General features: G+C 34.5%; 1 protein-coding gene across 5 annotated transcripts in view; it reads left to right on the top strand.

The window, feature by feature from the left end:
- TTC13 (tetratricopeptide repeat domain 13) overlaps positions 1–13166 on the top strand; it is a 42138-nt gene that overhangs the window by 13238 nt on the left and 15734 nt on the right. For all 5 annotated transcript variants that reach the window (XR_003926426.2, XM_030036026.1, XM_030036025.1 and 2 more), the window contains exons 6-15: positions 292–384; positions 1518–1634; positions 2470–2580; positions 4091–4173; positions 7508–7649; positions 8981–9155; positions 9565–9721; positions 10849–10979; positions 11324–11456; positions 11952–12044. Coding sequence is in view for 4 of the 5 variants with exons in the window: in XM_030036026.1 (XP_029891886.1) it covers positions 292–384; positions 1518–1634; positions 2470–2580; positions 4091–4173; positions 7508–7649; positions 8981–9155; positions 9565–9721; positions 10849–10979; positions 11324–11456; positions 11952–12044 (1235 nt within the window). In the remaining variant the exon portion in view is untranslated. The remainder of the gene's footprint in view (positions 1–291; positions 385–1517; positions 1635–2469; positions 2581–4090; positions 4174–7507; positions 7650–8980; positions 9156–9564; positions 9722–10848; positions 10980–11323; positions 11457–11951; positions 12045–13166) is intronic.

Below are 13166 nucleotides of genomic sequence, written 5' to 3'. Positions count from 1 at the left end.
TCATGTTTATTCACAGAGTTATATTAATAAATTATTAAAGGTATAGCACAAAGATGATGTGTACAAGCAAAGTTTATTTTTCTTGTTTATAGCGGACAGGTGGTTTAGGTTTTTTCAGCTATTTGTAGAATACTGCATCTTAATGTTATTAGCGAAGGTGTGAAGGGCTTTTAAACTGATACACTTTCAGAAATTTAGCCAATCTAATTGTCCATCACTCTTCAGAGTATATTATTCTAAGTATGCACAGTTGTTTACTTTGTTTATTTTTCTCCTTTTTCTCCTTTTCAGGATATGAAGAATGCTGAACTTGCTCTGTTCGAGCTCAGTAGGGTGATTAGTCTAGAACCAGATCATCCTGAAGTATTTGAACAGCGAGCAGAAGTGAGCATTTTTTGTCTCTTCAGATTTTTGGAGAAGTTGAAATTATACAGTATTTTCAAGTATTTCTTCACTGATTTAGTGACTAAAGCTCTTATCTGTGGTTTTTCTGTGAACATTCCTACTTTCTTTTAAAATACACATATTTGCTCTCAAACAGTGTCATTTGTGGAATGTTTATTTTTAAAATGAAACGTACACCATATGGAGTTACTATAGCCAATAGAATAGCATATATTATGTCTAAGTGTTTAGTTTTTGACATACTAGATAGCAAGATCATGTGTGGGGTTTTGTGGGTGGGTTGGTTTGTTCGTTTGTTTTTAATGAATCAAAAGATCACTTGAACCTTACTGTTTGCAGTTAGTGTCACCTTAGTAAATTTATTGTTAGGACTAGCTGGTAAAATGCCAAACTTGTAAAGAATGAGTTTTTAATCAAATGTTTTGGGTTTTATATTCATGCATATAAGTTAAATATCATTCAGATACACAGATACTTTTCATTTTGAAAATCATGTTTTGTTTTGCCAATTAAATTACAGAAAATGGATTTCAAGAAGCAGCTTTGTAGACAAATGAAAAGCATAAATATTTATTAAAGTCAGCATACTGTATAACTGCCACAATATGAAATTGTAATTCACAATTTTAATGTTTTTAATGATTCGTTAATACATTTGTTAATAATCTTGATCTAAAAATGTGAAAGGCATTCAAATAACTGGAAAATAGCCCATTTTCCATTGCGGGGAATATTTTGCCAGGATAAAAAGGTTTATGAGAATACTTTACTACATTTTCAGTTGAATGTGTTGAAATAACTTGAAATAGAGTATTTTGCTTTGGCTGACTTTTTATTTGGAATACTAGGTTTCTGCAAATGTTATTGGTGATGTTCATGTACACTTTTTTTTGGGGTTTTTTTTTTTCTTGAGAAAAATGCTTTCAGATTTTCCCTTTGATAGGTGTTTAAAGGCAATAAGTACTGAAATTTATAGCAGAACTTTCCAGCCTGTTCTAGCAAATACAGTTACTCTGTTACAGCTGAACATGGAAAAGAGTAATCTTTGTATTTCTAAACCAAATCTATTCAGCCTGTTTGCTCTAATCTATGTCTTTGGTTTATACTCTTAGATATTGTCCCCACTGGGACGAATCAGTGAAGCATTATCTGATCTCACCAAAGCTATTCAGCTACAACCATCAGCACGGCTCTACAGGCACAGAGGTACCCTTTACTTCATATCTGAGGTCAGTGGATTTGGAGAATTCCGTTTGGTTTGTTTGCGTGGATGTTCTTGATTATTTTGTTGCTGCTGTTTGTGCCAGTTGTTACTTTTGTTCAAGAGCTTCTTTCCTATTTAAATTAAAAAACGAAATAACAACAAAAGCCCTGATTTTCCTGTAGTTGACTTTCTGACAGTTCAGAGGTATTCAAGTATTTCATCTGCGTATCTATTTAATACAGAGAATCAGAGGGCAAGTACCTTGCATGCACATCTCAGGTTGTTATGTGTGTTTGAGGAGTAGGATATGGATAAAGAATTTGACTTGATTTATAACCTACAGCTGCATTTAAGTAGTATTGTTAAATGCCAGTCTAAAAAGGAAAACAGTTATGGCCAAGGCAGTAACTGTCCTGTATACTGAAAAAAAACCCCCACACCACACAACAAACAAACAAAAAAAAACCCTACAAAAATGCTAACATCCTGTTTTGCTATGTAATCTGTGTGTGTTGTTGTTACGCTTTAAGGTAAAACAAGTAACTTTATCTTCAAATATTGTGTGAATACTAAATAGCTGATTTCCCACTTTATTCTTCTGATTTCACTCTGTTTTCAGCTATTTTCCCCCTTACTTTACTATGTTTTATATAGCACTTGCTGTAAAAGTTGGAAATGTATTGTGCATTCCTTATTCTTTGATATTCTGACCAGCACTTGACAATTTTTGCTGCTTAGCCCTGAGACTGACTTCGTATATTAAGCAAAATTCTGTTGTTTACTTTTATTTTCATGAAAGTATGTATTCCTCTTTATTTGTATGGTGTTTCCTCTGTTGCCTAAAATCTTCTTTGTCACAGGATTATGCAACAGCCCATGAAGATTTTCAGCATTCATTGGAACTGAACAAGAATCAGCCTATAGCTATGCTTTATAAAGGCTTAACCTTTTTTCACAGAGGACTTCTGAAGGTAAAGTTATGTTAAATAATAGTTCATGTCCTCTATTTGAAGTTACTTCTGTAAAATAGTATAAATATCGTAGGTGTTGATACACATATTTTCTCTCGCATAAGGGAGACTTTTTAAGGCAAAAGAGTGCAAGCAAAATGAAAAGGTGCCATTGCTGACTGTAATACTTCATGGTATGACATGTAAATACTGCCAGTCTTGGTAGGTATTGATAAATCAATGATAACTGACGTGTTTATAGAGTGCTTTGAAAAGTGTTTGTATTTGGCACCTCTGCTACTAATAGCTGTATGGTTATATTCAAAATGTAATTTTAAACTCTTCCTCGAATGAGTAGAAGGTAATGAAGGAGACTGCTGATAGAGAGCCCTGCATGTGTGCATGTGTATTTTAGTTATATGTTGATTCTGAAACGCTCGTATCTAAATTGAGGGAACATAGTTGCTCCCTCAGATTCTAAAATCAGCAGGGAAGTAAGTTCTTCCCGTGCTTTTTTTTAATGTTTCACCATTTTCTGACTTAAAACTAGGCTTTATGTTTTAGGTGTAGTAATATTGCACCTGTTTCTTGTGATGTATTTGGAGATACTGCTGCCTATCAGTAATGATAGGTGATTATGTTTTTATTTTTGTTCAATAGATATTTTTATGCATGTTGTAGTGCTCAGAATATATTTGCTATTTTTTCTGAATAAGAATCTCTAAATTGACTGAAGATACTGCTTCTTTTCTTACAGCATTTAATTTCTTGCACTATAGAATTCAAGATGCTTTTCAGGCATTCCTTCATAATATAAAGTAGTTGATAATTCCGCCCTTAATTCTAAGTTTAAGTACTGCATTTGCCAATTTATACAGCCAGTCCAGTTTAAAAACCTGAGTTCTTAATCAAATCCTTTGAAAAAGATTTGTTTGAACATATGCATATAATTATTTTTAGCGATTTTATTTTTATTACATTGTATTCCTCACAGTACATGCTATTATGTGAAGATGATCACACATCCTCAGGAGTGTTTGCTAACTGCAGTAATCCCTCAGGAGTGTTTGCTAACTGCAGCTAACACAGAGTGCAGTAAAACAGTGAAAGGCAGAATAAAGATTTGAAGGAGTCTTATGGACTGCAAAAATCAAGATGTGTATTATGAATGAAGAAAGAAGACTGTAAGGAGAGACTGCTTTGCCTTAGGAACCAGGCTGAGCTTTGAAAGCAAGCTCTGAAGGGATTTCATCTCTGAATTCTGTTAAAATGCTAGAAGAATCACTCATTCTCATATCATGTTAGACAAAGAACTCCAGCTAAATCTGTCATTACCGTAAAGAATTTTGCAATATTTCATTTGTTATATGAAGATTATTACTCTATAGATTTTGTAATAAATTAACGCCTTGTTTGTTCCTTCCAAAGGTTTTGATGAGTACCTGTAAATCCATGGCTAGTAACTACTGAGGATGCTAAAATTAAACGAATGCAGTCAGTGACAAATATTTCTCTTGGTGTCTTTCTGTAGGAAGCCATTGAGTCATTCAAAGAAGCTCTAAAGCAGAAAGCAGATTTCATAGATGCATATAAAAGTTTGGGACAAGCCTACAGGTAATTGCATTCAGAAATAGTTTTAAAGTCTGTTTTCTATCTGATTGTGTTCTTTAAAATGCACTCTTTTTAAGTTTTACAGGTTTGTTACAAAACTGTGCAGAATCATATGTGTATTTGTTAGCTCCTACAGCCAGTATGGCTATGTCAGGATATGTTCAATATAAATAATTTCTAGGTTTGCTTTGTATTTTTAATTCAGTCTCTGGTAGCTCTTTGAGTCTCCCAGACTCAAAGGTTAGGTAAATGGCAGTTTCCAATAAGGTGTGTTTTAGGTATGCTAGATGATTTTTAAATGATGGAAATGTTTAATATGAACTGTTGATTAATATGCTTATTAGTTGCCATCTGAGATTATTGTGCTACTTACATTTATGAAAAACTCATTGCATAGTGCGTATCATTTTATAGAACTGCTAGATCCTGTATCAATTTATCTCTCACCAAAGAGATTTACAATTCTGAGAATTTAGCTAATTTCCTGTTTAGGGTATTTTTAATAGTCATGTAGTTTCTTAGCTATTAATCAAATAATTAAAAAAAAAAGCAATCTCTAGGAAGGCAACTAGTCACTTCTTTCTTTTTTTAAATTTACATTAAAGATAAAATAATTTAATTTATAGTTGAATAAAATGTATTACTTTAAAGGTGATCTGCAGATAATTACTAAGGAGGCAAGTACATATAGCTTGTATACAACAAGACAAGAACATAAAATAGTCAGCGACTGAATATCTCTGCCCATTGTAGTTCTTTTCCTAACCTGCTGTGTCTTGTCAGCTTTTTATTTCCACTTTTACATTTTTATTTTTGGAAAGCACTGATCTACAGCATAGATGCTGCTGCAACATAAATGGCTTTTGTGTAGCAAGGATTAAGTTGGGTAGGGTTGGTGTGCAAGCATTACATGATCATGTACTACTTTTTTTTTCTTCAGGCTTTATGTTTCTGTCAGCATACAGAACGTAGAATATTCACTAAAAGCATTGTCAATTAAATTTTTTTTTGTTATTTTTTGCTTTGTGGACTTGTGCCTTATTTACGACAGTGTCTAAATTCTGAACTCAATGTTGAATCACTAATTTCCTCACGAGTTTTTCTGTGGTACTTGTTATTGTGGTGTGTAAGTGCTTTCAAGGTGCTAAATAATAGTAATTTAGCCTGGAAGACGGGCAGTTGTCTTCTTACATTTCCAATAAATGCTTTAACTTTTTTGTTTTGTATTTGGATGTGGGACTGCCTCTCTAGTTGATCAGCTGTTCTACCCTGTGCCCAAGAAACCTTAATCTGAAAGAGTTTTATTTTGAAGGAGAGAAAAAAGCAAGCCTTAAAATAGCTCATTTTGCACTGCATTGTTGTTTTACAAAGCAAAAGTCATTTAACCAGAGTATTCCTAATCAGCTTAAATTTGTTGCTTTTATTCCCTCTCACTGTCCCCTGCCTCCAAAAGTTCTCTGATCCTCAAGAAATTATAGGGGAAGGAATGTACAGAAATCTACCTCTTTTTTTTTTTTTTTTTTTTTTTTTTTTTTTTTTTTTAAGAACTTAATGTACAAAGCAGAGTTACTATTGACTTTTCTAAATGCTCAGCAGTTAGAGAAGGTGAGGAGCTGAATAGAATATTGTTTAATAACTGAGGACACTGTAATTAGTTACAATTATGAAAAGTCTAAATTACTTTCCCATGAACACTCAGGTCTTAAAACAGGCAGAAATAATCTCATTTCTCTGGGGCACTGTTAACTTTAGCTGTTAAATTCTTTCTTTCTAAAACCTTGTATTTTAAGTTCACACTTGCTTTCTTCTGCATCAAATAAGTTTGAAATACAGTGCTTAAAAATACCTTTTAAAGAATTCTTTTTCTAGTGGAAGCAGACAATTCTGAGTCTGATTTGTCCTTCTGTCCAACATGAGTTATAGAATTTTACCTATTAATTCCTGCTTCAAATCTAGTGACTTTGGTGTTTGTGCATTTATTTGAAACTAAAGAGCTGTGGTTAATCACTGTTCTGTCTAAAAATTCTTTTTGGCAATTGTATTTAAAACTAATAAATCTTGTTTGGTTTTTTCTAGCATTGCTCTTGTTTGGATTAATTCCATCTAGCATAATTTGATGTGTGTCGTGGTTTAACCCCAGCCAGCAACTAAGCACCACGCAGCCACTCACTCACTCCCACTCTGCCCCCCTCAGTGGGATGGGGGAGAGAATCGGGCGGGGGGAAAGTAAAACTTGTGGGTTGAGATAAAAACAGTTTAATAGAACAGAAAGGAAGAAACTAATAATGATAACAATAATAGAATGGCAACACTAATAAAAGGATGGGAATATACAAAACAAGTGATGCACAATGCAATTGCTCACCGCTCACCAACCGATGCCCAGTTAGTTCCTGAGCAGGGATTCCTCTCCCCGCCCCCCCCCCGCCCAGTTTATATACTGGGCATGACATCCCGTGGTATGGAATACCCCTTTGGCCAGTTTGGGTCAGCTGTCCTGGCTGTGTCCCCTCCCAACTCCTTGTGCCCCTCCAGCCTTCTTGCTGGCTGGGCTTGAGAAGCTGAAAAATCCTTGACTTAGTCTAAACACTACTTAGCAACAACTGAAAACATCAGTGTGTTATCAACATTATTCTGGTACTGAATCCAAGACATAGCACTGTACCAGCTACTAGAAAGAAAATTAACTCTATCCCAGCCAAAACCAGGACAATGTGGAAAGAATTTTATGATCTTAAACTTATGGGATAAAAAAATCTGAAGAAAAATTGTGTACTATTTCTATTTTAATTTTTTTCATTATAGTTTCTGTGGCTATTTTTACTAAAAGCTGTCCTGCACATGGAGTAATTCCAGTCAATACATTTTTAGTTAGTTTCAGCTTTCAAACACCCTATGTTTTCTTCTTAATCAGCATTTAAGTACGTAGTATATTTTTAAAAATGTGTTTATATTTAGAAGTTTAAAAGACCTGTCATAGATAGTGTTTTCCAAGAATGCTTTCTATGGAAGTTTTGTTTCTTTTAGTTTCTGAAGAAATACCATAGGTATGTATTTTTATGGTTTATGTCCACTGGGGATTGTGAAGATTTGTGGTTGTCTTGGGTTGTATTTCGGAGTACACATTTCTGGGAGTGAAAAACTGTGCAGCTGTTCTGTTATTACCACTGAAGAACAGTTGCAGAATTACTGCTTTTGTTAAAGACGTTTTCCATTAATACTGTGTTCCTCTTTAATGATACCCCCTTCGGAAGTGTTAAAACAACTTTTAACAAGTAATTTCATTGTCACTGTTGTCTTCTATATTCTTCACTTTCCACTTTATGGAATCGCTTAGAGAACTTGGCAACTTCGATGCTGCTACAGAGAGCTTCCAGAAGGCTTTGCTCCTAAATCAAAATCATGTTCAGACGTTGCAGCTCAAAGGAATGATGCTTTATCATCATGGTAGCTTAGATGAAGCGCTAAAGAATTTTAAGGTAAGCAGGCCCTAAGTAAATACAAAATTAGAATATTTTAACAAGGACTAGTATTCAACAAGTGTAATAAAATGAGACAAATGTCAAAGGTTTTCATTCTGAGTATGTGTGTGCATTTGGACTAAAATTATTTTTTTGTGAAGTCTGTGTTAAAATATATATAAAACCTTACAGTTTTTAATTAAAAATGGAATTTTGCTAAAACTAAGATACTTCCTCTAACTGTTTTATGAATTTGTACAACCAAGCTCTGGTCGACATGTTTTATCTGTTTTTTAAACTGGTAATTGTGTTCTTGCTAGTATTTATTTTGGGTTGAAACTTAAAGTTTTTTTCATATCTGATGGAAGAAGGAATGTAGTCTTCTTTGTAACTTTAAGCTTAAAATAAGCATACAAAGTTCCAATATTTATCTAATTTTTCTGAGGTATTGTCTTTGTTTTGAAAAACTCAGAGTATGTTGTAATTCATTGAGCTTGTAAAAATGTGCATGTTTCCATAGGTAAACAAAATCTTGTGCCTCTCCACTGGCATTAAATAATGGCCTCATTTTGTAGACAGAACAATAAAGGCATATGTTAATCATATGTCCACATCCTTAAAACAAGAATGAAATAAGATGTGGAAATGATTACATCCCTTTGTGAATGAGTGTGTGCTTATCCCAAGGAGAACACTTCATGTGCATTATTACATATTTACCTTCTATAACACAATTTGTAGATACTTGTGTAATTGAAAAGATATTTCAACTTTTAGGATGGAGATGCTCTTCTGATGACATGTAACTACTAGAAGAACCAGAGCATTAAATTTGAATGATAAATATGAATTTGCTATGTATTTAACCTATAGTAAATAATTGACTAACACAATGAAGTGTACTAGTGCATGAACTAGCAAAGGTATGGGTGGAAGAAATGGCACAATACATATGTTGAACTAGCCAAAAATGACTTGTTACTAATATTGTCAGCAGTGTGTTTTGTCTAATTTCATTCAACTAATGTTGAAACTTCTGTAGTGCCAATATCATTAGAGCAAACATCTGTTTTCATAACAGTTCAAGTGTGATCAAAAACATATTTGCACTGGCAGTTCCTTTTTTTTTTTTTCCTTTCTCTCCCTTTAATGAAGGTGAAAATATTTTTTTCTTACATTTGCTAGCAATTTAAGTGCTCTGCATCATTTGAAAGAAAATTGTGATGGAAGTGGATCTTAATAATCAGTAAATCTTTTCATGCAGGTCTTCTGACCGAACAGGTTAGTTTATTTGAAGATACTCGTTCCCTCTCTTGATTTCTGGGTGCTTTGTTTCTTTAATCTCCTAGAGATGTCTACAGCTAGAACCATACAATGAAGTATGCCAGTACATGAAAGGTCTCAGCCATGTTGCAATGGGACAGTTTTATGAAGGCATAAAAGCTCAGACTAAAGTTATGTTAAATGATCCACTACCAGGTCAGAAGGCCAGCCCAGAATATCTGAAAGTGAAATACCTTCGAGGTGAGTTGGAATTGTTTTTCTTTTTTTTTTAATTTACTTAAATCCTTCGAGAACCCTGAAAGTGCAAGCATGCTTGTAGCTATAGCCATTTTAAAGAAACCATCGTACATTCTCATGAACACTCTTGAGTATGTCTGTTTAAAAAAATGTGCGCTGATTCTTATTTGTTCATACAGTTAAAATCTAGGACCACAAATGAAATACACATTTCTGTATAATGGTAAAAAGTTGAAATAGACTTATTTCTGTCTTGAAATTAGCTAATAGCAAAATTAAATTACCTCAGAGTAATGACTTATTAAAGTCATGATGGATAACTGACAAACATATAATCTGGCTTTTGTTTTTATGTAATTACATAAGTAGACTGATTATGCAAATGGTATTTAATTTTATCTCTTTCCTCCAGAGTATTCTAGATACTTGCATGCACATTTGGATACCCCTCTTACAGAGTATAATATTGATATAGATCTTCCTGGAAATTTCAAGGACCACTGGGCCAAAAATCTTCCTTTTCTTATAGAAAATTATGAAGAACAGCCAGGGTTACAGCCGCATATAAAGTGAGTAATTTTTTTTTTTTTAAAGCCTACTCCAAATGTTTTTTTCAATTTGACTTTTTTAAAGTGCTATTCCGAGGCATTATAACATCATAAATGTTTAATGCTATATGAAAGTGGAATTCCACTAAGTGTGTAAATGCTTTTCAAAATCCTAGGGTTTGGAGTTGGTTTAGCCCATAAAAGAGGAAGAATGAAACTTAGGATGACTTTCTTCACTTCTGTCTTCACATAATAATATTCACATAGTGTTGTTTCATATTCTGTGGCCTTACTGATTAACTATTCTATTTCTTTTTTCCGTGCAATTAATGTTAAGGAGTTAAGCTTGAGATGCTCAGTGTAGCGTTACGTAGCACCCTTTTTACAGTTTCTTGTTGTGTGTTAAGTTTTTATTTTTTATAGGTGTAATTTCCTAGATAATTAATAGATTTTTTTAATGGCAGCTGGGTTTCACTGGGAAAAAATCTTCTCTGGAGTAATTTGGATAACCAGTATTTTAGGGGGCGGGTGATTTTAATCAACAAAGCAGGGGGTTTATTGGAATAGGCTTCAAAAATATATAGCTAGAGGAAAGAGCAATTTCTCTTGCTGTATACTACTTTCTAGATGTATTTTCATGTATTCACTTTGCCTATGTGAAAAAATGCTGAATTAAAAACTGATGGCTTTTGTGTATATGGAATAGAATCCACCTCTTTAGCACAAGAAGCTTTTACAGAATTAAGGGAGAAGTTACAGAATAAGGCTTCTGGTTTCTATACATATTCTTTTCTTACTTAGTGTTAAAGTTCCTCAGGGTTGAGTGTAACATTGAAGGATAATGTATTATCTGTGAACTTTATTTGGTATCATTACGAGCAAGTCTGAAGGTGAAATACTGGTTGTGACAGTAATAAGATCAGCCATTGAATTCCGTAAGACCAGGATTTCATTTTAGGTATTGAGTGTAACTGCCATGTACTGTGTATGTTCAGTGGGGTGGGAGGAGGAATGAGTGTTGTTTATACTACTTTTAAGTATTTCTCACACAAATGGTATTGATTATCAGACAAACAAATCTGTGGTTTACAACTTTCAGGACTTTTGTTGCCAAGTTATGTCTGATGCATGTTTTTCTCCTCTGTAAGAGATGTGTTATTTCAGAATTTTGAAACCTATAAGCCTGATGTGCAAGAACTCATATGTGTAGCTGATCATCTGGGTTCCATGATGCAGTATGAGACGCCAGGATTTCTTCCAAATAAAAGAATACATAGAGGTATAGTGAAAATGCTCTGTAAATTTGAATGGAAAAAAATAATCAAGGTGGTGATAATTTAATGCTATACCTTTGCTATCTGCAAGTTAGTTTTATGCTCTGTTCCTTTGAAATCAGATAAAAAGTTTAAAATGAAAATAATCATTATGTCAGCAGTTTCTCAACCTAATTGGGGACTGGAAATCATGTTCTCCCAGATTTTATTGATGTTGGCAATTCTTTTCCTGTAAATACATCCCTTTCCTGCTTCAATTTTCCTGTCTGTACAAAAATGAGTGTTTGGCTCTAATTGGCTTTCTGGTTTTGTTGTTGTTTGTCCCTCTCTCCTCCTCTCCCACCCCCAGCAATGGGACTGGCCACTCTAGAAGTAATGCAAGCTGTGCAGCGGACTTGGGCAAACTCAAAAGTTCGGATGAATGGGAAAACCAGACTGATGCAGTGGAGAGATATGTTCGATATTGCTGTGAAGTGGCGAAGGTAATAGTCAAAGAAGAGAGAGAACAAGCCTTATGTTGGTTATAATAATGGTGCATGCTTCAGTTAACCAAAGGGCTGAAGTCACAGAGGAGAAAATGAACAGTTGCTACCGCACTGTAACTATAAAGTGTTCTGATAAAAGAGAAGGATGGTTTAGGTACAAGGAGTGCGCTTCTGAAAATACTCCATTTTTCTTCTTTTTTAGAAGAGGTGAAGAGTTGGGAATAGCATTTTCTGGTTGAGGCAAAGCTGTGAAAGACCATAGGATGCATTGCAGCTTAGGCTAACAAAAACTAAGAAACGCCAGTAACATAAAATGCTTATGAGTTTATTTTTTTCTTATGAAAACCGTACATGTGTTTCAATAAAAAGTTCTTTTTGTGATCTCTGAATTCTAGCTTTTGCCTAAAATTATTCTGTGTGTGAACAAAGCTCATTTAAAAATATTACGTGGAGTGAAATGTGTGCCAATATTAATGTCCTTTGTCTTTGTAGGATAGCTGACCCTGACCAGCCTGTGCTTTGGTTGGACCAAATGCCTGCCCGAAGCCTTAGCAGAGGCTTCAATAATCACATTAACTTAATCAGGTATGAGAGTTTTACCCAACAGCCTTCCCCCCCACACTAAAGGATTGTACCAAAACTTACTAGCTGTTCATGAAACAGCATATTATAGTATTGAATGTATATGTGCTTATTGTTTTGTATTTTATATTTTCTAATGGAACATTTGGGGTTTGTTTACCTCAAATTTTCCCTCATGACATTTCTTCGTCTTCCTGAATTTTAGTTGTAGAACTGAGTTATAGCAAGATCTAACTAGGATCCAGAAGATGCATATTTTTACGTGCTGTTTTTAATTCCCAAATAATCTAATTTCTACATTTAGGGTAAAGTTCATCACAGTTGTAATTTTTGCAAACGCTGCTTCTCAAAGATAGTAGCAGCAGTAATGAAACGATGCTGTTCTATTGGCTGTAATACCAATTTACAATAGAGAGGAAAAGCATAGTTCTTTTAGTTGTTTTCAGAGCAGGCCAAAGTAAGGCAAAAATGAGAAAATAAGTAACCTGTGAAAGGTAACAGTTGCAGTTTCAAACAAAGGTAAAATTTAAGAGATTCAACCACTGTTGTACGTTCCATCTTCTCCCATGCTGCAAGACTCAGTATTGTAGTCATGTCAGTGCTACCTCCCATGAAGTGGTAGAAGTGTGAGACTCAATGTGGCAACATCACTGTCAATCACAGGAGCAGAGTGTGTTTGTGTAAGTAAATATCTAGCCAGGTTTCATCTTATTTCCTTCCCCCACCCCCATCATGGGAAGTATTGAATCTTTGATCTATCGTTCTGCTTTTGTATCTATTTCTTTCTTTTTTGAGAAGCCGTGTGGAAAAATGAGGGTAAGGGAGGCAAAGCCTTCTCAAGAATTGTTTCAGGCAGAGAAAAACAGTGATATTCCAATGTACACATAGAGGCTAACAAGAATTTGTCGACGTTCTTCCTTCCACTCAGTGGAATGGACCCTAGCAGCCTCCCCTTTACTTTAGGGAGTGGTTACAATGTAGAGTTAAACTCCACTGCAGATCAGTAGTTGCCTTGCAGGATGTGCTGCTTCTTGAACAGTCTTGTGCTCAGGCTTCTTTCTTCCCTCAAGCCAAGTGTTACATTTGGGCTTCAGGCTCTGTCCACTTTGCCACTGCTGCATTTCT

This window comes from Aquila chrysaetos, chromosome 13 (genome assembly GCF_900496995.4).
Source record: "Aquila chrysaetos chrysaetos chromosome 13, bAquChr1.4, whole genome shotgun sequence".
Lineage (NCBI taxonomy): Eukaryota > Metazoa > Chordata > Aves > Accipitriformes > Accipitridae > Aquila > Aquila chrysaetos.
The sequence above is the reverse complement of the archived record's forward strand: the minus strand, read 5'-3'. Positions and strand labels throughout refer to the sequence as shown.